The sequence below is a fragment of the Exserohilum turcica genome (genome assembly GCF_000359705.1).
Source record: "Exserohilum turcica Et28A unplaced genomic scaffold SETTUscaffold_5, whole genome shotgun sequence".
Classification (NCBI taxonomy): domain Eukaryota; kingdom Fungi; phylum Ascomycota; class Dothideomycetes; order Pleosporales; family Pleosporaceae; genus Exserohilum; species Exserohilum turcicum.
In genome coordinates this window covers 2,245,544-2,270,076 of record NW_007360266.1, presented here as the reverse complement: position 1 = coordinate 2,270,076, position 24,533 = coordinate 2,245,544, and the positions used below count along the sequence as shown (strand labels likewise).

General features: G+C 57.1%; 9 protein-coding genes across 9 annotated transcripts; 5 read left to right on the top strand and 4 right to left on the bottom strand.

Moving 5' to 3' along the window:
- Positions 1–74: 74 nt before the first annotated feature.
- Positions 75–394, bottom strand: SETTUDRAFT_22331 (uncharacterized protein; the record flags this gene model as incomplete). Its single annotated transcript, XM_008030573.1, has 2 exons — positions 75–289; positions 358–394. Coding segments are annotated over 2 exons (252 nt in total), but the record flags the coding sequence as incomplete, so codon positions are not given.
- A 1,560-nt stretch (positions 395–1,954) lies between these two features.
- On the bottom strand, positions 1,955–3,008 carry SETTUDRAFT_22330 (uncharacterized protein; the record flags this gene model as incomplete). Its single annotated transcript, XM_008030572.1, has 3 exons — positions 1,955–2,178; positions 2,229–2,285; positions 2,336–3,008. The coding sequence occupies 3 exons, from the start codon at positions 3,006–3,008 to the stop codon at positions 1,955–1,957; spliced, it is 954 nt and encodes a 317-aa protein (XP_008028763.1).
- A 1,766-nt stretch (positions 3,009–4,774) lies between these two features.
- Positions 4,775–8,308, top strand: SETTUDRAFT_140357 (uncharacterized protein). The gene is made up of 8 exons (XM_008031104.1): positions 4,775–5,014; positions 5,126–5,225; positions 5,290–5,371; positions 5,429–5,475; positions 5,525–5,851; positions 5,905–6,723; positions 6,774–6,941; positions 6,991–8,308. The coding sequence occupies exons 1-8, from the start codon at positions 4,898–4,900 to the stop codon at positions 7,890–7,892; spliced, it is 2,562 nt and encodes an 853-aa protein (XP_008029295.1). The 5' UTR covers positions 4,775–4,897; the 3' UTR covers positions 7,893–8,308.
- A 359-nt stretch (positions 8,309–8,667) lies between these two features.
- On the top strand, positions 8,668–9,330 carry SETTUDRAFT_94751 (uncharacterized protein; the record flags this gene model as incomplete). The annotated part of the gene is made up of 1 exon (XM_008031103.1): positions 8,668–9,330. One exon carries the CDS (start codon positions 8,668–8,670, stop codon positions 9,328–9,330), a length of 663 nt encoding a protein of 220 aa, XP_008029294.1.
- Positions 9,331–9,491: 161 nt separating this feature from the next.
- SETTUDRAFT_22327 (uncharacterized protein) lies at positions 9,492–10,443 on the top strand (the record flags this gene model as incomplete). The annotated part of the gene is made up of 3 exons (XM_008030571.1): positions 9,492–9,546; positions 9,604–10,322; positions 10,381–10,443. 3 exons carry the CDS (start codon positions 9,492–9,494, stop codon positions 10,441–10,443), a joined length of 837 nt encoding a protein of 278 aa, XP_008028762.1.
- Positions 10,444–11,441: 998 nt separating this feature from the next.
- Positions 11,442–12,047, top strand: SETTUDRAFT_94354 (uncharacterized protein; the record flags this gene model as incomplete). The annotated part of the gene is made up of 2 exons (XM_008031102.1): positions 11,442–11,473; positions 11,615–12,047. 2 exons carry the CDS (start codon positions 11,442–11,444, stop codon positions 12,045–12,047), a joined length of 465 nt encoding a protein of 154 aa, XP_008029293.1.
- A 334-nt stretch (positions 12,048–12,381) lies between these two features.
- Positions 12,382–14,475, bottom strand: SETTUDRAFT_43357 (uncharacterized protein; the record flags this gene model as incomplete). The annotated part of the gene is made up of 1 exon (XM_008030690.1): positions 12,382–14,475. Exon 1 carries the CDS (start codon positions 14,296–14,298, stop codon positions 12,382–12,384), a length of 1,917 nt encoding a protein of 638 aa, XP_008028881.1. The 5' UTR covers positions 14,299–14,475.
- A 585-nt stretch (positions 14,476–15,060) lies between these two features.
- On the bottom strand, positions 15,061–19,422 carry SETTUDRAFT_173176 (uncharacterized protein). The gene is made up of 10 exons (XM_008031101.1): positions 19,298–19,422; positions 19,045–19,241; positions 18,214–18,995; positions 18,092–18,096; positions 17,775–17,958; positions 17,081–17,717; positions 16,877–17,029; positions 16,712–16,826; positions 15,184–16,661; positions 15,061–15,144 (listed from the first exon to the last, which is right to left on the bottom strand). The coding sequence occupies exons 1-10, from the start codon at positions 19,413–19,415 to the stop codon at positions 15,082–15,084; spliced, it is 3,732 nt and encodes a 1,243-aa protein (XP_008029292.1). The 5' UTR covers positions 19,416–19,422; the 3' UTR covers positions 15,061–15,081.
- Positions 19,423–20,716: 1,294 nt separating this feature from the next.
- SETTUDRAFT_164921 (uncharacterized protein) lies at positions 20,717–23,575 on the top strand. The gene is made up of 3 exons (XM_008031100.1): positions 20,717–21,020; positions 21,098–21,573; positions 21,624–23,575. Exons 1-3 carry the CDS (start codon positions 20,761–20,763, stop codon positions 23,165–23,167), a joined length of 2,280 nt encoding a protein of 759 aa, XP_008029291.1. The 5' UTR covers positions 20,717–20,760; the 3' UTR covers positions 23,168–23,575.
- Positions 23,576–24,533: the final 958 nt, after the last annotated feature.

The following is a 24,533-nucleotide window of genomic DNA, read 5'->3' as shown; positions in this document are numbered from 1 at the left end:
GTCTTGCGCAGTCTTGATCTGTGGGGTATTAACGCTCGGCCAAATGGCGTACTGGTAAAGCTCATGTGACGTACCAGTGCCGCAGTCTGTTCCTTGATCAAGAGCTCCTTGTGTGCAGACGTCGAGAAGTCGAGGGCAGGCTCGAATTCCGTCTTGTTGTGCACCGACGAGTAGTCGGTAGCCTCGTGCATCTTGACCGTACGCAGGATGGTGGACAGGTAGCCATCGCCGCCCCAGGGATCGTCCTTGCGATTATCCACAATCGATGTACATAGTGCTTCGGTCTTGGCTGGGCGCGGGCTCAGCAGGTGCGCGACTCAAGGAATTGCAGGCGCAGTGCAGGCTGGAGACACTCACCAAGAAGCGCTTCCTTGGTGCGCTCGGACGGGTTCATGGCGGAGTAAGGCGCACGGCAGGCGAAGGGACGAGCAGAGAGTGGCAGCAATGAGGTCTAGCTTGCAAGCTCCCTGTCTTATCGATAAGCGACCGCATGGCCCATGCAGCCGTGATTCACACGGGGCCCTGGCGATGCGCGTGGCCTGTGCGCGGGCTAGCGCGATGTTCGCGCTGGTGTCAGCGCCACGGCTGTTTGGAGCCAAGCGGCATTTCTTTGGAGATGCCGCACTTCGAATTAGGAGGCCTGGTCGTGTTTACCGAGGCCTCGCTTTCGCAACGCGCTATCGACTCTGCCATGCCGTGACGTCTTCGGCTGCGCTCCCGTGTGTCGCGAATCTGGGACCGTAGAATTAATCCGCTTGTTCCCTGACAATAGCACTATCCATTCGGCGCCAACTACGTCGACCCGGTCCTTGGAAGTATGCAGTAAGCCAAGGCAGAGTTTGCGCCTGACTCGGCTGCAAACTCGCCAGAGCGACGTGGACTACTTGCGAGTCTAGAGGCGGCCATGGCAGAGAGCGAGAGCGAGCGAGAGCGAGCGAGCGAGAGAGAGAGAGAGAGAGAGAGAGAGAGAGAGAGAGAGAGAGAGAGAGAGAGAGAATGCCTAGTTCGGGACGTTTCGCGGACGGTCAGCGGGTCGCGCAGCCCACGCAGAATTGATAGGCGCGCGATCGTCAGGCACGCGTACCAGTGCCAGTCTTGACCCAAGGTGCACCCCCACGCAGCAGCGCTGTATTGCTTTTTCGCTCCGGCATCTGTCGTGGTACACCAGCATTTGAGCCTATACATGTATCCCCCCCCCATCTGCCGCCGCCACTCTGTCCCTTTTGACACGTACCCACGCGCTCGGTTACAGATAGCGACCCGAGGCACGTTCCGCTGTGGATGGCTGGCTGACCTGGGCGTGGTCGTAGTAGTTCCGGGAACGCCGCAGCTAATCTCACCCTCGACTAACCCAGTTGGCGTCGGCTGCAAGGCCACGGGCGCTGCCATTGGCCCGGGGCCATACTGCCTAACGCCGACTGCTATTATTGATAACTGGGTTCGGAAGGCGTCCCGTGTGTGGCGTGCGGCGTGCGGCGTGCAGAATTGGTCTAACAGCCCTCTTCCAGAACAGTGGATCCGCACTGATACCACGCCTCTAGCTGCGACGGTATCTGTAATTGCGCCGTAAGATTACTGATTGCGCTGTTGCTAGCACCCTGGAGCCATGCATCGTGTCACCGAGGCAATGCAAGCGGTGCAACAAGGCCGAAATATACATACATTGTTTGCTCCTCTAGGTATTAGCTACGTCTCAAGGCTGATAAGACTGCATGCTTAGTGATAACGCCCACGACAAGATTGGGAATGGAACGCCTGAACGCCGCCGCTGTTTGGGTCAATGTAAACGCTCGAATCCAACACGCTCATAATGCAGGAACGAAACCGGCTCGACAGGTCTCAAGCCTCCGTCGCCGGCATCAATGCGAAATCTACGGTAAAAAGAAATGTGGTATGTGGCGCCCATGGCCATGTAGACGGACAAAGGAAACGGATCTGGTGGACAATGCGGTCGTTAAACAGAGCAGAGGATGCTTTTTCGTGAAATTTGCCATGAGCGGCGGCTCTTGGTTTGCTGCGATTTGGCGCGTGCAAGGGCAGGTGATTGAGAAGACGAGCGGGGTTCAGATTCGTGTTTGCGTTTGACGTGCCCTGCTTTCTGCACGAGCGTACTGACTACCCGGATCATTTCGTGCGTGTCATCGTCCCCATTTTTGGATTCGTCGGATTTGGAGGTTCCTGATTGGCATGTTAGTCCAAGATCCCTGTCATGGGCGCGAGACGCGTACGGGAAGAGGCAGAGGTGGAAGTTCGTCTGGAAGTGTGCGCTGAGGTGTCTTCGGAGTCTGCCATTGTCAGTTCAGATTGATTGTAGCAAGAGCAATGCACTACACACCATCATCTGCAGACGATACAATGGAAAGCGGACTTCGTCGCGTCGTCATGGAAGACCTGCGGCTTGCCGTTTGGTGAGGACGTGGACGAGAAGTGGCAGGTGGTGGGAACGCAGGCAGCGCTGGTACAGGAGGCACATCTCCCGAGAGCTTCAGATGGCTGCCAGCAGCCTCTGCACTGACTTCCGACGACAGGCGCCGTATAACCGCATCGATGGAGAGATCTTCGCGGGGCCTGGACTTGAGGCTACGAGAGCGCTCGAAATTGGGCGTGACTCCGCTCCTGGCGCGCAAGGCTGGGTGTATCAGGTCCGAGGGCAGTTCGAGTTGACGTCGAGCAGCTTCGGACAGCAGGTGGCTGGCAGGCAGACTCCTCCTTGCGGCCTGGATTCTGGCCTGGACCTCTTGAGCACCGACCGACTTGCGGTTTTCTTTGAGCCTGGCCTGCAGTTCTTGCGCGCCGACCGACTTTCGATTGGCAGGGTTGATGCCCTTTTGCGATTCCTGCGTGTCGGCAGATTTGGTCGTGGTTGCTGGGCAAGGGCCGGCAGCTATGGGCTTTGAAAAATTGGGTGGAGGCGCGGAGATTGGTCTTGGTGGCTTGGGGGCAGTCGCAGCAGGCACAGGGTGGGTGGAAATGTCGTCGACGGGGCTCAGCAGGGGTAGACTGGACATTGTTGTTGTTGCCGGCAATTGAGGTGTAGGAGAGAGGGAGCGAGCGGGTGAGGATCAGGATCAGGAGCGGACCTGGACAAGGCACGTCGAGAGAGCGGCCTCTGACTGTAATCTATAGTGGATAATTGTGTCTCAACAGACGGACGGGACGCGCTTGGGTAGCTAGCGTAGGAACTGGGTTTTTGACCATGCGCCGTTGCTTCTAGCGCCTCAGATATGGCCCCGATCTTCGAGGCGCAGAGGGAGTGGCTGAATGGAGTTAGCGAGGGTAGAGATAACAAGCCAGAGCTGCTTGGCGGCCGCCAGCTCAGCTCAGCTCCCGTAGGAGGGGGGAAATGAGAGTGAATCTGGCCGCGCAACCAGCCTCCCGAGAGCGAATGCGGCAATGGGCGTCGACGGTGGTGCGATATCTCGCCCCGTGCAGTCGTAGTCGTGGCTCAAGTGTGCAAGGCTACACTGCGACTAGGTGTAGGCTGCTGTCGGTGCTGGTGCGGGTGCATCGAGCAGCCGCTTCTATAGTTAGCCTTCTCTGGCGGTGGTGGTAGTGGTGGTTGGGGGAGTCGCTGATTCATTTGCATCACCATGACGAATAGTGGTGGTGGTGGTGGTGGTGATGGTGATGGTGGCTAGTGACGACTCGATTCTGCTGCTGGCTGGTTGGCTCCGCGGCTTATGCTGGGGCGGAGAATGGACGTGGGGGGTTCTGGCAATACGAGCTTGTGCTTGTCGCCTCCCCCAAACGTAAGCCCTCAGCTGGTTACATGGGCCTTGACCTGTCCATGTAGCGACTGGCACATGCTTTCTGGAGTCGTTTGTCCCTGCTGGCCAGGGCATCTGGCTGGCGGTTAGTGAGTTAGTGCTGTGCTAGCAGTGGGGGTGGATGTCATGGCCGTCGCGGCGTGTGGTGTGGGTGTGGGTGGGTTCGGGAGCATAGCCGCACGTGAACCATGTGTCGCTGCCCGTTGCGTCCAGCGCGAGGGCGAGGGCGAGGGCGAGGGCGAGGGCGAGGGCGAGGGCGAGGGCGAGGGCGAGTGTAGGTCTTGTATACAGCAGTGACAGCGCGTGTCGGCAGCGTGGTGGTGAGGCGCCAAGAGGATGCGCCGCCCTCGCCGCCCTCGCCCGCCCTCGCGCCCTCACTCGCTCGCTCTCTCACCACCCACAGCCCTCTCAGCTCTCTACACATTGCATGGCCCCGCACACTCGCCGCGCACGCTGTCCATCGACACCGACTGCTGCATGAGCCCGCCCTCACCCCGCCCGTCCGCCCGTCCGCCTGCCCCGCAACCGCGCCCGTCGCCATCGCCATCGCCCTCGCCCTCGCCCTCGCCCTCGCCCTCGCCCGCCTCCTCGCCCGGGTTCAGCGTGGTGTTGAGGCTCTGGTGCCGCCACCGTCGTGGTCGTGGTCGTGGTCGAGGCAGCTGGTCTAGGCTCTCTTATCTTAGTGCATGCACTGTGCCCAAGCCCGCCCGGCCCTGTGCTCTCCCGCTTCGACTTTGCGACCCACGACGCGCCTGCAAAAGTATCCGAGGCCGATCACCCTCCCCCCGTCACGCCCGCCATCGCTGCTCGTCCTTGATTGCTGCTGCTGCTGCTGCTGCTTGCGCGCGCAGAGGCGCCTCCCCGTCGTCGTCTCTCCCCGTGTCGCGTCGCCTACGCTGCGCCCGCCGCCCAGCAAGCGCCGCCGAGCCCTCCTAATCGTCATCCGCCAACACGACACTCTGCTCTGACATCCACCCGCCCCATCATCGCCATCGACCCCCCATCCCCGACGCCCGCACCCCTCTGCCGCCAATTACCCACGCCGCACTGCGCAAGCCCTCGCGACCGCGCGCCTCGCTCCGGAGGGTCCCCTGCCCTAGCCGGAGACTGTCGACACGCCGCCGCCGGTTATGGCAAACGTCACGCCGCCACCTGCGAGCGAACGAAAGCGCGTCAAAGTCTACGAGCTCAAGAACAATGACTGGTTCGACCGAGGCACTGGCTTCTGCAAGGGCGTCGTAGCAAGCGTACGTCGAACCCTCCCCCCTTCCCACCACCATGCCGCGCCCTGCTTGCGCCATTGCGCCCGCGCCCACTCGTACCATGCGTCTATGCTAACTCGTCGTGTGCTTCTGCAGCAGGAGGAAGCGAGAATCGTAGTCCTGTCCGAGGAAGACCAGTCGCGACAGCTGCTTGAAACGCGCATCTCCAAGGATGACGGCTATCAGAAGCAGCAGGGTATGCGCGCCTCACTTGCGCCTCCCCCCTCGCGACCACGACACGCCAGCTAACCTCGCCCCAGACACCCTCATCGTGTGGACCGAGCAAAATGGCACCGACATGGCCCTCAGCTTCCAGGAACCCGAGGGCTGTGCTAGCATATGGTGAGCACAGACTGGCACCGCTAGCAGCAGTGGACCAAGGGCGCTGATGCAGGACAGGGACTTTGTCAACGAAGTGCAATCACGACTGCAGGCACTAGCTCAGGGTACGTCGACTCCTCCCCCATAGCTTCCAGCAAGCTAATGCTGACACAGACGATGGTCTCTCAGACGATTTGGACCCCATTAGCCCCATCCTGCTCCCCAACCCAGATCTCAGCAACCTTCACGAAATTGAGAATCACATGCGCGCTGCAAACTCGACCCCAGGCGGCCGAGAAGCCCTGGCCAAGTTCATACTGGCCCAGGACTACATACCGAAGCTGATTCCGCTCGTCGACATGGCCGAGGACCTCGAAAGCGTATCGGATCTCCACCGGCTGTGCAGCATCATGAAGATGCTTATTCTGCTCAACGACACCGCCATTATCGAATACGTTGTGACGGACCCTGTGGTTCTGGGTGTCGTTGGGGCGCTAGAGTGTATGTGCTGGCGCACGCGATCCCTTGCATGCAAGCTTACTGACATGACACAGACGACCCGGACTTTCCCCTGCATAAAGCCAACCACCGGCAGTACCTCGACGACGAGTCCAAGTTCAAAGAGGTGGTCAGGATCGAAGACGACAACATCAAGCGCAAAATCCACTACACATATCGCCTGCAGTACCTCAAGGATGTTGTTCTCGCGCGCATCCTCGACGACCCCACCTTCAGCGTTCTCAACTCTCTCATATTCTTCCACCAAGTCGACATTGTCCAACACCTCCAAGCAAACGTTCCTTTCCTCAAAGAGCTCTTTGGCATCTTTTCGCCCAAGGAGCAAAATCTGTCACGGAAAAAGGACGCCGTCTTGTTCATTCAACAATGCTGCGCCATTGCGAAGAGCCTGCAGGCAAATGTGAGGGCGCAGCTCTACCAAAACTTCATCAGCAGCGGTCTGCTGGAAGTGATACAATTCGCGCTCAAGCACCAAGACGCTTCAGTCCGAGTGGCAGGAACGGACATACTGGTGTCGTTGATTGACCACGACGCTCTCATGGTGCGAAGCTACATTTTCAAGGCCATTCAAGAAAAGACGAAGCCGCTCACAGACACCCTCATTGAGCTGCTTCTGATCGAGGTGGACTTGGGCGTCAAGGCGCAGATGGCTGATGCCATCAAGATCCTACTTGACCCCAATGCGAATTCGGCATCGATAGAAGCGCTTGGCCGAACCAACAGTGACTTCCTCGCCAAGATGCGGGGACAGCTTCCGTCCATACCTCAGACCGACTCGTTTATTCAAAACTTTTACGACGAATCCGCCCGGAAACTCTTCCAGCCGCTCAAGGACCTCGAGGGCCGGGAGTCGAGTAAGTTGGATACTTGCTTTGCGTGTGCTGCCGTAGCTAACATTGTACAGTGGACGATTTATCCATGCAAGAAGTGTCATTATACGCACACCTCGTCGAGGTTCTGTGTTTCTTTATCCGCCAGCATTCCTTCCGCAGCAAATACTTTATCCTCTCTGAAGGCTTGGCGGTACGGGTGGCCCAGCTCATGAGCTGTCCTGAGAAGCATCTGAAACTCAGTGAGTCTTGTTCACGCCCTTTTGCCTGCCACCTACTGACGTGTTCTAGCTGCACTCAAGTATTTCCGTACTGTGCTCGGCTTCCACGACGAAACACATAACCGCCAAATCATCCAGCATGAACTTTTTGACCCGATTCTGAAGATTCTATTCGATACAATGCCACGCGACAACCTCCTCAACTCGGCATGCCTGGAGCTCTTTGAATTCATCCGACGCGAGAACATCAAGATGATTGTACAACATCTGGTCGAGAAGTACAGAGACAAGCTGCAAGGCATCACCTATGTCGACACGTTCCAGAACCTGATCCTCAAATACGACCAGAACCATGAGCCAGTGACGACGCAGGAGCTCGACAATTCCTTTACAAGCGTGGACAGCGACACTTCTGTGCGACATCCCGCAAACATCAACGGTGGCAAGTGGGGTCAAGGCTTGAAAGATGTGGATGCGGACGAAGAGGCGTACTTCAATACATCGGACGACGAGGATGAACAGCTTACCGCCGCGGGCAAGCTCTGCATGAACGGAGCGTCGCCAGTGCGACCGCTCGTCAACTATCCCGATGACGATGCGGACGATGCAGACATGGACGATCTCGCGACGGTATCATCAGCCTCTGCCCCCAAGATGCCGACGGCAACACAAACTCCAGAGGACACGACTACATCGCCCAAGACGACTTCGGCAGGATCACCGCCTGAACGGATATCGGAAAAGCGCCGCAGAGAGGAGGACGAAGAGGACGAGCTCCTCGCAAGCATCTCGACATCTGCGGGACCCAAGCGCCGCGCCTCGACGTCGAGCAACGCAAGCTCTGGAAGCCTGAGGAATCTGCGCCGCAAGTCGCCCAATGTAAACTCGGGCAAGGATGGCGGCGGGACACCCAAGAAGATATCACTGTCGATACCACTCAAGAGCAGTGTGGAGGGGGGCGAGAGCGAATAGGATTGCATGCCCCCTCCCAGACGAAGATGAGCATGTGGGCATGTGGAGGAGCTTGACGTATTTGTGTTCCGCGGCGCGCTTTGAGCAATCGTAAAAAGATACCCATTGAGAAGGCGGCGAGACACAGATGACGTTGTATGAAACGGGTTACGCGGGATTTTTACTTATTCATGCAAATATGTTTGACTGGGTAGCGGCATTGCGAAGGTGTAATTGTCTAGGCGTTCAGTATGTGTGTCGTCGCCGGTGGCGGCGGGCGGAACAGGTTGGGAACCGGGCACGATGGGATGATGCGCGCTGTGTATGTGTCGGCCTGTCACCGTGCGTTTTTTCGGGGTTGGATTTTGTGTGCATGACCAAGGGCCTTGCCGCCTGTGTATTTATACCTCTGCGTCTTCGTACGGGAATGTCAAGTCGTATGCAAAGTGACGGCGGATGCTGGGACGGGGGAGCAATGACTCGCGGTGATGAGCTGGCACGCTGCTGCGAGACTCGGCCAGAGGGAGAGAGGACGTGGACATCACGTTCCTTCGCGTTGCTTAGCGCGTTTGCGCCCCGCCTGCCATTCACGCTGACGCAACGGCCGCCCCCCCAGTCGTCGCCCGGCTATTTTCGTCTCAACACAAAATTTCCCAGTCTCACCCATTATCAGCCCAGGCCTGTCTGTCGCTGCCGAGTCCGCGACGCAATGTCTGACGAGCAGCCTCCTGCCAATCCGGAGCCGGCCATTGCACCCACCCAACTTGAGCTCGTCGAGGACCAGGACCCATCTGCCATGCCACCCAGGCCGCCAACACTCACCTTGATCCTCGCCGCTACCCCCAGCCTCGGCATAGGAAATGCCGGAACGCTGCCATGGCCGCTGCTCAAGAAGGAGATGGGCTTCTTCGCCCGCGTAACCAGGCGGACCACGCCCTCGGCCCCCGTCGACGACGCGTGTAGGAAAATCAATGCTGTGCTCATGGGCCGCAAGACGTGGGAAAGCATCCCCTTCAAGTTCCGCCCGCTCAAGGACCGCATCAACGTAGTCATTACGTCCAAGCCCGAGGAGCTCGCTAGCCAGCTGGATACCAAGACCGACGTCGAAGGGCCCATAACGTGCTCGGGCATCCTCGACGCACTTGCCCAGCTCGAGCGCCCAGACAAGAGCAGTCTGCCGTCTCCCGACCTCGAAATTGACCATGTTTATGTTATTGGCGGCGCGAGCATCTACGACACGGCGCTGCAGCTGCCGCAGACGAAGCGCGTGCTGCTGACCAAGATTGAGCACGACTTTGAGTGCGATACGTTTTTCCCCTTGAACCTGGATGAGACAACGACGTGGAGGAATGCGAGTGCCCATGAGCTGCGGGAATTCACGGGTGAAGAGGTGCCCGAGGATGGGATTGAGGAGGAGGGCGTCAAGTTTCGGTTTTGCATGTATGAGCGAGTAGAGTGAATGTGAATGTGACATGGATGATGCAATGACGGTGAATCTGAGGGAGGTGTAGGGCGTGTCAAGGGTCTTGTTTTCCTGTTCTTTCTATAAAGCGAAAACCAAATCTATTTTCTACTTACTCATCTGTACTCAACCCCGTACACTGACTTCTCTCAACCACCATGGCGCGACAAGATGTGTCTACACGATCCGTATGGACTGATCTATGGCACGATGGTATGTTAGATGAACTTTTGTCGCAGTGGTACTTACAACTGACTTGTGGTGCTCCAGATCCCGTCCTATACATAGCACTGACATGCACTTCGACCATTAACAACGCCCTCATGTCCCTGCTTGTGCTCGCTATTCTCTCCACCCTCTACGAGACCTTCTGCATCTGGCTCGGCCGCCGAGCCTGCCAGCCATACAACTACCGCATGATCAACGGCGCGACTGAGCGTCCCAAGACGAGTGTCCTAGCTACCCTCGCTCGCTGCAACCGCACATCTCCGCCTACGCTTGTCGTTGCAAAAGCAGCATTCCACTCCCTTCTCTTCCTCTTGACACAGTACATGATAACCTCGCTCGTCATCCATGTCGCGCGGGCCATGGTACCTATGTGGGTGACACACCGCAATGTGCGGCGGCGGTGCAGCCGGCTGCGTGATCGAGGTCTGGAATGCGCGGCTGCACAGAGATATCACACTCCTCTCCACATGGCGGCTGCTGTCATTCTTCTATGCATCATTCGGGGCCTGGAACTACACATCGACGTGCCTAGCGACGGACTTCAGCACAGCAATCACAGTGCTGGCTTCTTGCGGCTGAGAGCAAAGTGCCGTGGTATCCTGCAGACTGTGCTTGCTGCGCCGATTACGTTAGTTTCTCTTTACACGGGAGTGTCAAGGGGTCATATATGGGCACGCTTCAAGTTGCTGCTTGTCCAGGCACTTGTCTCGCTGGCTGTTTTCGTGGCGGGCAACGTTGTTTGTCTGGTTGCTGCGTTGCCGGTAAGTCATCTCTTTGCTGCGTAGAGTATTATCAAGGGACAGAGCTGATATGCAGTAGGACATCCAAGGGACCATGATGGCACTGGAGGAATCGGGCATCACGGGTACAAAAGGAATGTAAAGCAAGGCAGCCATGTATTGAGAGTTATTTACGGGAGTGGAAGCCAGGCTAGGCATAACAGCCACACATGTGCATGTGTCGGACAAGACGTACGCCTAAGACGCCACACATGCGGTGCAACAGATCCGACAGCCTTTATATTCGTCCGCATGGTTTCACGGCCTTTGAGCGTGGTCCAAAGCAGCCCTACGGAGAGTTTGTCGCAATGCCGTCACCAAAGCACGACATGCAAACTTGCACCAATGAGTAATCCCCAAGCACAAACTACATACCTACCATGCGAATCTCACTCTTCTTTCCTCTCCTTCTTTCCTTCTCTTCAACCACAAGAACATGTAATACATCTTTTGCGAGACCAAACGCCAATCAAAGATTCAAAATGCCATCATTTAGGCGTACCACCACCCATCCAACGTAGACACTTAGTTACGTCAATGCCCCCCTCGCACAAGCTTTAGTCCGTACCACGGCTTCCCCCCTCCCGACTTCTCACCGCCAGCCCTCGATAACGCAAGGCAACCATTTTCTCGCGCTGGGTACACAGCTTTCGTAGCGCGCAAACGGGACGTGGGACGTTCAACCATGCACACAGGCCGGCAGCGCGCACGCCTCTTTTCGGGCGCCCCGCTGAAACTCGTCCGTTGGTCCAGTGCACAGCTTAACTCCTGAAGGAAAAAAAGTTGGCAGCCTTGAAATAATTACTTTTTTTGCGTCGTCTCCTGCGACCGATGGTTGATCAAGGGGTGTGGGGTGTGTCGCATTGATTTCTAAGCCGTGTGTTATAGGGGAAGCCGCTAGTCGTTTGGGCAGAGTAGAAGGAACAGTAGATAGGTTGGGTACTTACTTAGGTTAAGGTAAGGTACGGTACGGTATAAAAAGGGCCGAGCCGCCCCCAGACAACAAAACACAGACACAGACACATATACATCACAACAGCAACACACGTTTCGCACCGCACGACCCCGCCCCCTCAATTTCACAGCAATCCTCGCGACACAATGGCTGGTTTCCAGATCCCAGAGTCTTATGGGTAGGTTTTTTAATTGCTCCAATGGCTTCAATGGTTTCAATTGCGGGTTGTACTTTTACGTACACGGCAGTCTTGCGCTCCTCCATTGACACACACACACACACATACTTGCATACGCCCACCACTAACAGGTCGCACCAGCTACGTCCTCTCGGCGGCCGTCTCAACCTTCTTCATCGGCGCCTGGCTAGGCGGCCGCGTGGGCGGCTTCCGCAAAGCAGCCAAGATCCCGTATCCGTTCGAATACGCGTCGTGGGAACAAGTCCAGACGGCGGCGCCAGGCTCCAAATCCGCCATGCTGGCCTTCAACGCGGCGCAGCGCGCGCACCAGAACTTCAACGAGAACCACGCCACGGCCGTGGGCGCCATGCTGATTTCAGGCCTCAAGTACCCTGTTGCGACGGCGGTGCTGGGAGCCGCGTGGAGCGCCAATAGGGTCCTGTATGCGATTGGGTATACTCGGACGGCGGAGACGGGCGGCGCGGGAAGGTACTATGGTGCGCTGGGCTTGATTGCGCATTATGCTATGGTGCTTATGAGCGCGAAGACGGCGTATGATTTTGCCATGGCGTAGATGGAGACTGCATCGTCGTCGTGTGTAGACTTGGCTGGGGAAGACGAAACAACTTGTATGAATACGTGCATAGGCAGGCTTAGGAGAATGGAATGAGATAATTTTGAGCTTGCGGGACCCCGCTTCAAGCAGAACATAGTCCCATTTCAATCACTCAAACATACGTCCAAAGAGCAGCAGTTTCACCATGACCAAAGTAAAGACAAGTCATTGATTTCGTTGGTATATACTCAAATCATCATGCATTCGTTTCGTAACGCAGAGAGAGAGCGGACTGGCCCAGCAGCCACAGCCATAAGCTGTAATCCCATCGTCAATTTCCATATCTGTGTCTTCAGCACCCGTTGGCGGTAACTGCCCGGACAGCCACCTCCTCAATCCGCTTCTTGTAAACAGCCATCTGGTGCTTGGCTACATCGCCGTACACAATGTTCTTCAACATATCTTCATCCACAGTCACGGCTTCCACGTCATCCTCATGTGTCGTGCCAACTCTCTGTCGCAGCACCACAAGCCGGCCAGCAGGAGACAAGGAGCATGGAGGGATCGGCCACGCTGGAAGCGACGAAGAGGTCGAGTTGGTGTTGTTGGTCTGCAACGACGCTTTCGATGGCTTGGCGAGGCGTGAGGAAAGGCCGTATTTGGACTTGCACTTGGGCGGCGAAGATGAATGCGACCTGTATGTGGAGCCACTTGATGAACCCAGGGTCGACGCCGGGGCCGGTGCAGGACTGGCGTACAGCTTCAACAAGCTGCGGAGGACGCCCTTGTCGGCTCTCGGAATCGGGTCGCCCTCGTTGATGAAGCTGTAGAAAAGGCTCTTCCTGTGTCGTTGGTCTTCGGGCTTCTTGAGTGCCCGCAGACTGACGGGCGGTGCACCAAAAGTAACGCAGTGCACGCGCTTGAAAAAGCTGGTAAGGTAATTTAGTTCAGACTGAATCTTGGTGCTCATCATGTGTGCATATAGCAACGCGGCGACGGCTCCGCCCGCGGAGTGGCCGGTGATGAGCAGACTGCAGTTTGAGCGAGCGGGGTTCTCCTGAAGCAGGACTTTGAGCCGTTCCGCGACCGGCTTGATCATCTTCTTGGCAACATAGAGGAAGCCTGCATGACACAAGTTCCCAGGGTCGTCGAGAAACTTGCTGGGACTGCTCGGCGCCGAGTTGTAGTTGACGGCCCAGTCCATGAACGTCTGGCTCCCGCGAATAGCAAATACAATGGTGTTGAGCTCCTCCACAGGTATGGATTTGAGCACCATGGCTTTTGTACCACTACGCCAGTCGGCAGGAATGTGCGTCTCCATTTCCGAGCTCTTCTTGCTGCCAGGGGGAATGTACGCCTTCTCAGAGTACGTTGCCGCCAAGCACAGCAAGGGATACGTCGGTAGATACACCTTGAAAGGGGGCAGATGCGGCGGCAGTCGTGAATTTGAGTAGAGCCATACCTTCGAGAAGTGATTTGACCCCTTGCTGCTGCTGGGCTTGGGATGAACCTCTTCTCGAACCGGACGTCTTCCTCCACAGAGCGGCGGGCTTGTATTTGCAATCTCCTCCTGCTCCTGGTCATCAAAATCCATCATCAAATCCTGCTCTTTCCCGCTAAACTTTTCGTCGTCCATGTCAGTGATGAAGGTATCAAATTTTGAGCTAAGCATATCGTAAAGCGCTGCCCCGCGGCACAACGTTTGCATGCTCTTTGTGACAACAGCAGCCGTGGGCCGCTCAATAAAGGTCGTAGTTAGTTTGCTCGCACTCTTTCCAGCTGCGTCACGGAGGTTCGTGTAGGACTTTGTGGCCATGCGGTCAAGGCTGTCCCACTGCTGCTGAAAAGGCCCCTGACCACGGGGTTCGTGAGGGGGCGGGGAAGCAAAGCGGATAGTTGATTGGCTGGCGTAGGGCTGAACAGGCGGAGGCGGAGAAGAGCAATATCGAGGTACGTCCTGGGGAAAGGCCCCAGGCATGCGACTGTAGGTGGGATGCTCAGGCGGGCTTGCAGAATAAGCTTGTGGTGCTTGTGGTGCTTGTGGAAAGCGTGTGGCAGGCTGGGGATATGGCTGCTGGACTGGTGTATACTGGGGAGGGGGGCTCTGTGACGTCGCCTGAACGGGCGGAGCATAGTCCTGCAAGTACAGATTCTGCACCGAAGGCGATGCATGTGCCCTCTTGGACGAGGATCGCGTCTTTGGGTTCTTTGATGACGAACGCGAGTGCTTCCTTCTGCTCCTCCGCTCCGTCTCGGTGGCGTGGGCCATGGTGTCGGCTGCTCAGGATGGGATGCAGATCTGGCGAAGATGATTGGCGAGGCTTCGCTATCGCGTGCAAGTGTTGGTGTTCTTTCAGCGCGATAGACGTCGTCTGCCGGTTCGCGACGTATGCCAAGTGCTAGTCATAGCCGCTCCGTGCTTCTTTTACGTTAGGCGATCGAGGCGTCCATGGGGGGGTGCAGATCCGTGCTCTTTCACAGTGTTTTTGTTGTTGGGCCAAAGGCAGGGTCGAGGACGCTGAGGCAAAACAAAGCTCTCGTCAAAGACTAGAGGGGGGGGGAAGAGAAGGCTCTAGAGTCGGAATGGGCGAAGTCGCCGGTTGTTAAGGGCGGGTCCATGCAGGTCCAAGCAGGAAGCCGCGGCATAGCCACGGCGCTAAGCCGTTCCCGGCAGCCTACACACAGGCGGCTGTGATTGGCCGGCCGCCCTTTGGCGCCGCACGGCCCCGGTCATGCAGCTGGCATTGCATCTCTGTATCCACTCTCCGCGCTCCAAACTCTGTCGAGACACGTCGCGCGCAGGTCCGAGGCCGAGATGATGCATCTGGAGTAGTGTGTCGGGGTCGGTGAGGAGTCGCCTGTTGTTCTGCTTGACCGTCCTGGCGCCGGCCGACTTGCCCAACGAGCCATGGCCTGGGGTCGTGGCCGCACACCGCATGCGCCAGAGGCGGTGATATCATCACATGACGATCAACGCAAGGCCGGGTCCTGCTCTTCGAGGCTGCCGGCAGACATGGTGCTAGCCACGGTGTCAAGACTCAATTTGGGGCGACTATCTACCATGTGCACCAATGAAGCCATCCCGCTCTTCTTCTGGTGTGCCCAGCAGGTCGCTCTGTTCGTTGTCTTCAGGCTCCTCTCCCCCCTCCCGCACCCCCCCTCTACCGGCGCCACCCTCTTCGCGCTCTTCGTCCATGCCTTCCATGACGTACCAAACGTCCTTCTTGGTGAGCAGTCCTCTGAGCGTCCCTCGGTCCGTGAACAGCACATAGCGTAGTCCCAGTTTTTGGAACATGGACACGGTAAGCTGGAAGCTGGCTTTGGCATTTAGTGTGATGGGCGTCTGGTCCATCCACGGCCGGAGGTCGAGCGAAGTGGTAGGATCCGAGAGCGGCTGGTGGGCCAAGAATGCTTCCGTCTCGAGAGGCAGGCTTCGCGGAGGCGTCCGGGCTGTCTGGAGCGCATACTGTAGTTCTGTCCTGGATATATAGCCGAGCAGCAGAGCATCGCGGCTGTTGTCAATCACGGGAAACCCACGGAACCGATGTTGCGACAAGAGTTCACGTAGCGACCCAATCGTGTGCCCAGTAGCAGTTATTGCAGTCAAGTCCTCGATGCGCGTCATGACATGGCTTGCGCTAACGTCTGGGATCGAGCTACCGTTGTCGTCGCGATTATCGAGAAACGGATACTCTTTGAAGTGTATCCACGACTCATAGATGCCGCGTGGCGAGATTGCGTCACCGATCCATTTACTGATCATGACCGCAATCATGATGGGCAAGACATAGGTGAGAGCCCCGGTCAGCTCAAACATGATGACAACAATCGACACCGTCATGCGCGTCGTGCCTGCGAGGGCCGATGCCGCACCAATAATGGCATACGTCCCTGGTGTTACGCAGGCTATGTCAGGCTCGCAGGACTGGAAGACGAACAAAGATGGCCAGGCAGCCTGGACCACTTGCACGGACAGCCCGACTGCGCGACCAAAGAGACCGCCGATGGCCATGGAGGGAAGAATGATGCCGGCGGGAATCTGCAGTCCAAATGTAAAGCTTGATAGTATGACGCCTAATCCTGAAGATACAAGCAACAGCGCAATCACGCCTGTGTTGGCTTTGCCGGATTTGCAAAGGCCCAGCGTGTCCTCAGTGAGATCGGCGCATTCAGCGAACAGAATGTGTACCAGTTCTGACGCCTGAGCGCGCATAAACTTGATCGGAAAGTTGATAAACGCCGTCACCAGGGAAACGATGACGACCTCTTTGACAGAGTCTTTGAGGTATGTCCGGTTCTTGCGCCACTCGGCAACGCCCATGTTGAGTTTGATGAAGAAGCCTCCAAACAAGCCACCCAGAATCCCGAGGAAGATGAAGGGCAAAATCTCAAAGTCATGCCACCCGCTATGGTAGGTGACTTGATAAAGGACCAGCTTACCAGTGCGGAATGGGTTGCACGCTTGTAGCGTAACAGCGGCGACCATGGCGCATACAAAACTGCTCCACATGGTCTTGTCCGGGAAGTAGTAGGAGAGTTGCTCGAGGCTGAACAGGACGCCCCCAATAGGTGCACCAAAGGCAACTGAAATGCCTGCCGCCGCCGCAGCTGAAAAGACTTCTCGTTTTCGTGCTGCTCGAGTCAGTGCATGGCAACAGGAAACGAGTGTGTTTGCCGCTAACCTTCGTTGCCGTTTACGCTACTAAACAGCTTCATGAAGAGGTTCGCTGAGCAGCATGCTACATGCACCAGTGGGCCTTCCTTGCCCAGCCAGAGGCCCGATGCGACTGCAAGGCACTGAACAGATTAGCGGTTGCAACAAAAGTCCTTTGACACCAGTTGCCTACCAAGCCAATTGTCTTTGTAACCAACGTCCAACCACCCAAGAAATGTCGCATAACGAAGCCACCCAGAACGGTCTTGATTTCAGGTATACCGCTCTGTTTGGCGTAGGGCGAAAACTCGCGAACCAGGATGCTGGCGCATGCGGCAAATAGTACCTAGTGGCTGTCAGTTGGCCATGTCCCAAGCCAGCTTGCGCTGCTACTCACTGAAAGAAGACTGAAGATGATGTATTCAATAACATATCTCCCACCAGCGCTGCCAATGCCCAAAGCAGATCCCCATGAGTTCCAATCATGGCAGGCCTGCGCTTCCCTAATCCCCCAGCAGCAGAAGGCCTTGTTCAGATAGAATCGCCCGTCGCCGTCCACATTGTGGCAATATCCCGTTTTGAGGTCGGCAAGCCAGTCGCTCGCAATGTCGATAAATGCCGCAATGCCTCCGCTCAGGATACCGGCAGCGACCAAGATGATCCAGACTTGACTAGCATCTGCAAGTTGCTTCACGTGTCCCAAGATGCCGCTTGCGCCAGCGTACAGATACCTCAAGCGCTGGCGCTCCTTTGCGTATTCAAAGATCCAGTCGATAGCGGTAAGGTCGTCGTAGCCTACTCTGCGGCCGGGGCCTTCGACGTGCCAGTCCAGGCCCCCCGCATCCTTGGGGTCTTGGGTTTCGCTGGCGCTGCCTGGAGTGTCGAGATAGTTCAGGAAGAGGTCGGATGAGCCGTTTGCGCTCTGAGGTCGCGGGGGCGATGCGCGGCTGCTGGAAGGCGTAAGCGGGGAGGCGAGGTATCGTGAGAAGCCAAAGGACGGCGCGGGAGCTTTTGGCCTGCGTTTGAAGGATAGTCTGGAAGGGGGTGGTGTTCAGTATCAGAAGTTAAGCGACGGTGGCGGGCGCGCGTACTGCTCAGGTAGGTCGTGCTCTAGCGGATCGTCGGCCAGCAGCGCCTCGTCGTCGTCGTCGTAGTCATGTTCCACGGCTGGCTGCTTGCCGTTGGATGCGCGGCTGGGCGGAGTGTTGACGTGTCCGGTTGGGGACCGACTGTGCGAAGAGCTGGACATGCCCTCGACATATGCTCTTGTGGAGGCTGATGCGCATAGCTCAAGCGATCATTACGGGGGGAGGGTGAGCAAAGGCAGTGGGAATTGTTGTACCTGGCCATGCAGTAGGGCTGAGCCGCAACGGCACGGGAGGCAGTGAACAAGAAGTGGTCTGTGCACCGTGGCTTGGAACATGTCACGGCACCCTGACTTGTGCGATACCATTCACTCTGCATCTATTTGCACGGCGAAGAGACACGTCAAAACCCTAGTCTACTGCATTACAAACGACGCGCCTCTACGCCTGGTTGAAGTCGATGACAGCCCGTCCAGCAATCTCCCCCCGTTGCAGCTTCTGCACCGCTTCGTTGAACTGGCTCAGAGGATGCACCGTGTAGATGGGCTTCAGCAGTCCCCGCTGGGCAAACTCGAGCGTCTTGTCCACGTCTGCCATGCTGCTCACAAGCGTGCCTGTTATGCTCTGTTTCCTGTTGCACATGCGGTTTGGGTCGACGTCGATGTGCAGAGTGCCGGCCGGGGGCATTCCGATACACATGACCTTGCCGCCAACGCGGCCACCCAGATAGGATAGCGACGACGGATACGCCTGGACGGCAGTGACAAAGACGCCGTGTGCGCCGATGCCGTCGCATAGCTGCACTACCTTATCGGTGACGTTTTGCACCTCTCTGAAGTCGATGAAATGCTCGGCGCCTCCGACTTCCAAGCACAGCTTCTTCTTCTCGCCGCCCGTGTCAACGGCTACAGACCGCAGGCCCATGGCCTTGGCCAGTTGCAGGCCTTGCAGCCCGACACCGCCGCCGGCGCCGGGGAAAACTGCCCAGTCGCCTGGCTGCAGTTTTGATTCTCTGATGGAGGTGTAGATAGTCGAGGCAGAGCACATGAGGGGCCCTGCAATGTAGTCGTCGACGCCGTCGGGAATCACCGTCGTGTATCTTTCGGGCGAGACTACGTACTGCTTGTACGAGCCTTCGATCATCAAGCCCGTTATCACAGCTTTGACGCAGTAGCTCTCGTCGCCGCGACGACAGTGTTCACATGCACCACAAGTATCCTGGATCGGCTGCAGCATGTCAGATTGCACGGCGCTGCCGCGACCTCGGTCCGCTTACCTTGTAGCCTGCCCGCATGCCGGGCTTCAAGGTTTTGACCTCGTCGCCAACTTTGACAATGACGCCCGCGCCTTCGTGTCCAGGACATCTCGTACCAAAGACGGACATTTTGGGCAGATCCAATTCATTGGACATGAAGTGGATGTCGGTATGGCAGATTCCGGTTGCATTGAGCTTGATCAAGACATCGTGGGGCCCTATCCGACCATGTCAGCGTACATACGGCATGCAATGCGCCTTGTTGGATACTCACCACACTCGGGGACTGGGAGATCCTGCACCTCTACATAGAAGTCGGGGCCTTCATTCACCACGACGCCGCCTTTGCACGTCTTTGGAATTTCAAAAACAGCCACTTTCTCGTCTGCCATGTTGCACCGGGTGTAAGACGGAATAGGGAAAAATTCGGGGACGACTGCGACTGTCTCAGAAAAGCAGCCCTCTGCCAGAGGATTAAATAAGTAGGTTGCTCAGACAGCCACTGCCCCACTTGCTCGATCAACCCCCAGCCCCATGGCTTCTCCAAGAGCATGTCAAACGCCCAGCACAGCAGAGCCGGGCCTTTTGAAGGCGGCAAGCCCCTGAAACACGGATTGGTCATGGTCGCGACAGAGGCGAGGCGACTTTTGGCAGCACCACAGGTTGGAAGCGGCAGTTGGGGGACTGGCCGCAAGCGTCGAGTAAGACATGTGGCGGCAGTTGCTGGGGATTAGGGGCGATGGGCAAGGCGGCGAGCTTCCCCATACCAGGCCCCGTGCTGAGGCGCCATGCGGGGTGATGGCCGTGGGGTTGACGGGCATAAGCTGGGGGTTATTAGCCAGCCATGCGCCATGCGCCATGCAGCGAGCCAGGCGGCAGTCGGTGGCAATGCAGACAGCGAGGTGAGTGATGTGCCAAGGCTGTCGAGTACAGTGTGCTGTGACATGGCTACAAGTTTTTCTTGGACATTTTTGGCGGCAAAGGCGCGCGGTACGAGCACCCGCAGGCATGGCCACATGTCGATGGCGCCGAAGCATCTAGCAACAAGCACCTTTCGGGACCCGGGGCTGCTGGAGTAAGCATCTGACGGCGGAAAAGCGCGCAGACCTGGGACGCTTACTCAAATGCAGTGTCTGGCCTCTCTGTCCAGCCCTCGCCGCCGCCAACTGCCGCCATGGCTGCATGGAGCCTCGGTGTCGACCCATGTCACGTGAGGTCGCGTCGCCCAATCAGCGCAACGCCTTTACATATGCAATCGCGAGCATAGTGCGCTGCGGTTCCGGTGGCCAAAGCGGGGTCTCCGCGCCCACACGCCGTTGCGCGCTGTCTCTTTGCTCGCAGGCGTCGCCGCAGCAATGGATGGCCAGCGCGGACGGGAGAATGCAGCACGGTGCATGCAATGCCAGCAGGCAGCGCATTGAGGGCGCACATGGGAGTGCCCGCCCGAGGCTGTCGACGACCAGACGCGGTGGCACTGGATTGGCATGGATGGTGGGGTCGACCCAGCGAGCACGGCGCTAGGCTGCATCGGGCTACCATATGCGGACCCACCTGCGACGCGGCGAGAGGGGAGGCAGGTGCTGGCTGGCGCTGGTGTCATGTTGGTGTTGGCCAGAACAGATGCTTATGAATGCCCCGCTACTTATAGGCCCCAAATACCGCCCTGCCAGACGCCTCTCTGCAGCTCGACGCCCCATCCTCCTCCCCTCCCACAACACACGACTGCATCCATCCATCATGTCCAAAGGCGAGTGTCCCGTCAAGGTGCCCAATGTCGCTGGTGCCGGCACGAGGAACACAGACTGGTGGCCAAACGAGCTCAGGGTAAACATCCTGCGCCAGCATGACCCCAGACAGAACCCCCTCGGCCCCGACTTCAACTACGCCGAGGAGTTCAAGAAGCTCGACTATGAGGGCCTCAAGAAGGACCTCACTGCCCTGATGACCGACTCGCAGGACTGGTGGCCTGCCGACTTTGGCCACTACGGCGGTCTTTTGTTCGTTTACCCCTCCCCCTCCCCCTCCCCCTCCCCCCGCTTGGCTCCCCCGCCCTTCATGGCTAACGCCTGCACAGCATCCGATTGGCATGGCACTGTGCTGGCACTTACCGTGTCACTGACGGCCGTGGCGGCGGCGGCGAGGGACAGAACCGATTTGCTCCCCTCAATGCCTGGCCCGACAATGTCTCTCTCGACAAGGCCCGCCGCCTGCTCTGGCCCATCAAGCAAAAGTACGGCAACAAGATCTCGTGGGCCGACCTGCTGCTTCTCGTCGGCAACGTCGCCATCGAGTCCATGGGCTGCCCCACCTTTGGTTTCGCTGGTGGACGCGCCGACACCTTCCAGTCAGACGAGTCTGTCTACTGGGGAGGCGAGACCGAGTGGCTTGGTAGCGACGTCCGCTATGCCGATGGCGCAAAGGGCGTCAAGGGCCAGGGCGTCGTCGATGGCGAGCAGCACAAGGTTGACTCGAAGAGCCCCCACACATCGAGGAACCTTGAGCAGCCCTTGGCCGCCGCGCACATGGGTCTCATCTACGTGAACCCAGAGGGTGAGTGCCTTTTACGCTCTTCCCACAATGCCCATCACTAACGCTGTCAGGTCCCGAGGGTGTTCCCGACCCCGTCGCCGCCGCCCACGACATCCGCACAACCTTTGGTCGCATGGCTATGAGCGACGAGGAAACCGCTGCACTCATTGTCGGTGGTCACACGTTTGGAAAGACACACGGTGCTGCCCCCGCTGAGAACACCGGCCCAGACCCCAACGCCGAAGACCTGGCAACTCAGGGATTCGGCTGGATCAACAAGCACGGCCGCGGCAACGGCCCAGACACCATTACCAGTGGTCTCGAGGTGACTTGGACCGGCACACCCACCAAGTGGAGCAACAAGTACCTCGAGTACCTGTACAAGTTTGAGTGGGAGCTGGAGAAGAGCCCTGCTGGTGCCAACCAATGGGTTGCCAAGACCGACGAGCACATCATTCCCGACGCCTATGACGCCAACAAGAAGCACAAGCCCAGGATGCTTACCACCGACTTGTCGATGCGTATGGACCCTGCCTACGAGAAGATTACCCGTCGTTGGCTAGAGCACCCCGAGGAGCTTCACGACGCCTTTGTCCGTGCTTGGTTCAAGCTTCTCCACCGTGACATGGGCCCCCGCTCCAGGTGGCTCGGCCCCGAGATCCCCAAGGAGATTCTTCTCTGGGAGGACCCTGTCCCTCAACCCGAGGGTGAGATTATCGGCGATGCCGAGATCCAGACTCTGAAGAAGCAGATTCTCGATGCTGGCATCGAGCCCGCCAAGCTCATCCGCACTGCCTGGGCTTCCGCTGCCTCTTTCCGTGGTAGCGACAAGCGTGGTGGTGCCAACGGTGCTCGCATTCGTCTTGCTCCTCAGAAGGACTGGGAGGTCAACAACCCCAAGGAGCTTGCCGAGGTTCTCAAGGCTCTCGAGGGCATTCAGTCCAAGTTCAACAGCGGCAGCAAGAAGGTTTCTCTTGCTGACCTGATTGTCCTTGCCGGTACCGCTGCCGTTGAGAAGGCTGCTGGTGTACCTGTTCCTTTTGCACCGGGTCGCACCGACGCTACCCAGGAGCAGACCGACGTGCAGTCTTTCGAGCACCTGGAGCCTGTCACAGATGGTTTCCGTAACTACGGCAAGGGAACTGAGCGTGTCCGCACCGAGCAACTCGATGTTGACAAGGCCCACCTCCTCCGCCTCACTGCACCCGAGATGGTGGTGCTCACGGGTGGACTGCGTGCGCTCAATGCCAACTGGGACGGCTCCTCGCACGGAATCTTCACCAAGCGCCCTGGCCAACTCACCAACGACTTCTTCCTCAACCTCCTCGACAACAACACGGAATGGAAGGCAACCGATGCTAGCAAAGAGGTCTACGAGGGTGTCGACCGCAAGTCTGGCCAGAAGAAGTGGACCGCCACGCGTCACGACCTCGTCTTTGGTCACCACCCTGAGCTCCGTGCCATTGCCGAGACTTATGCTCTGCCCGAAAGCGAGAGCAAGTTTGTGAAGGACTTTGTTGCCGGCTGGGAGAAGATCATGAACAACGACCGTTACGATCTCAAGAACAAGTCGGTGAGTACATCATTGAGCGGAACAAGCAAGCCCCGTTTGTGAATAAAAAAAAGCAAAACAAACCCCAAAGGTAATTGATAATACAACATCAAAGCTGCCTTTCCGAGCTCTTTGCATGTAGCGCCTGTGGAGCGCTTGTATTTTTCACCGTGTACATCTTCTCCACCTACTTCGTATCCTTGCTACATGGGGGTATTGAAAAAAAATTCATGGGGGCATACAGGGGGGTTGCTTTGTGTCCACTCACTGACGATTACCCCATAGACCTGAGTCTCCCGATAACAGCCGTTGAAGAACAATGGCCAAAAAAAGGGCAGATTCCGCGAATACCTAGATAGCGATTGCTTGTAGGATTAGGGCCAGACTTTGTTTTTATGAAAACAGATAACGTCAAAGTATAGCGAGTGGCCGAGAATAGCGAGTGACCGAAAATGCCAAGCCCCCATCAACTTTCACTACTACTCGCGATGTCTCAACAAATTCATTCAAAAAAGTCTTCAAAAGAGTCTCAAGTACAGCTTGCAATTCAGGCTATTAAATGCGACGCGACAATTAACATTCCACGCGCTGCAGCTCTCTACAACGTGCCTGAACGTACCCTAAGACGAAGACTCGCAGGAAAGCCTTCTCGACAAGATTGTTCGCCCAACTCAATGAAACTACTTATAACAGAAGAGGAGGTGATTGTCAAGAATATTCTTGATCTTGATGCAAGAGGATTTCCGCTGCGCCTTTCTGCTGTCAAAGATCTAGCTGATTCTTTGCTGGCTGCCCGCCACCGCGACCCTGTTGGCCCTAACTGGCCTAAAGCATTCATAAAGCGTCGCCCAGAGCTTAAGATGAAGTTTAATCGAAAGTACGACTACAAGAGAGCCCTCTGTGAAGATCCTGAGCTTGTGCAGGGCTGGTTCCGCCTTGTACAGAATACCAAAGCCAAGTATGGGATCCAGGACGACGACATGTACAATTTTGACGAGACGGGCTTTATGATGGGCATGCACAACTCGTCAGCAGTAGTCACAGCCTCTGATCGTCGATCAAAGCCAAAATCTCTGCAGCAGGGCAATAAAGAGTGGGTTACCAGCGTGGTTTGTGTCAGCGCAGCTGGCTGGGCGATCCCACCCTTCATCATCTTTCAGGGCAAGCACCACCTCTCTGCCTGGTACAAGGAAGACAGCCTGCCTAGGGATTGGGTTCTCGCAGTCTCTGAGAATGGCTGGACAACAAACGAGCTCAGTATGAAGTGGCTAGAGCACTATAACAGGCATACAAAAGAGCGTACTGTTGGAGCCTATCGCCTACTCATTCTAGACGGTCATGAGAGCCACAACTCAGTCAACTTCCAGCAATACTGCACAGAAGCAAAGATTGTTACTCTATGTATGCCTCCGCACTCTTCCATNTACTG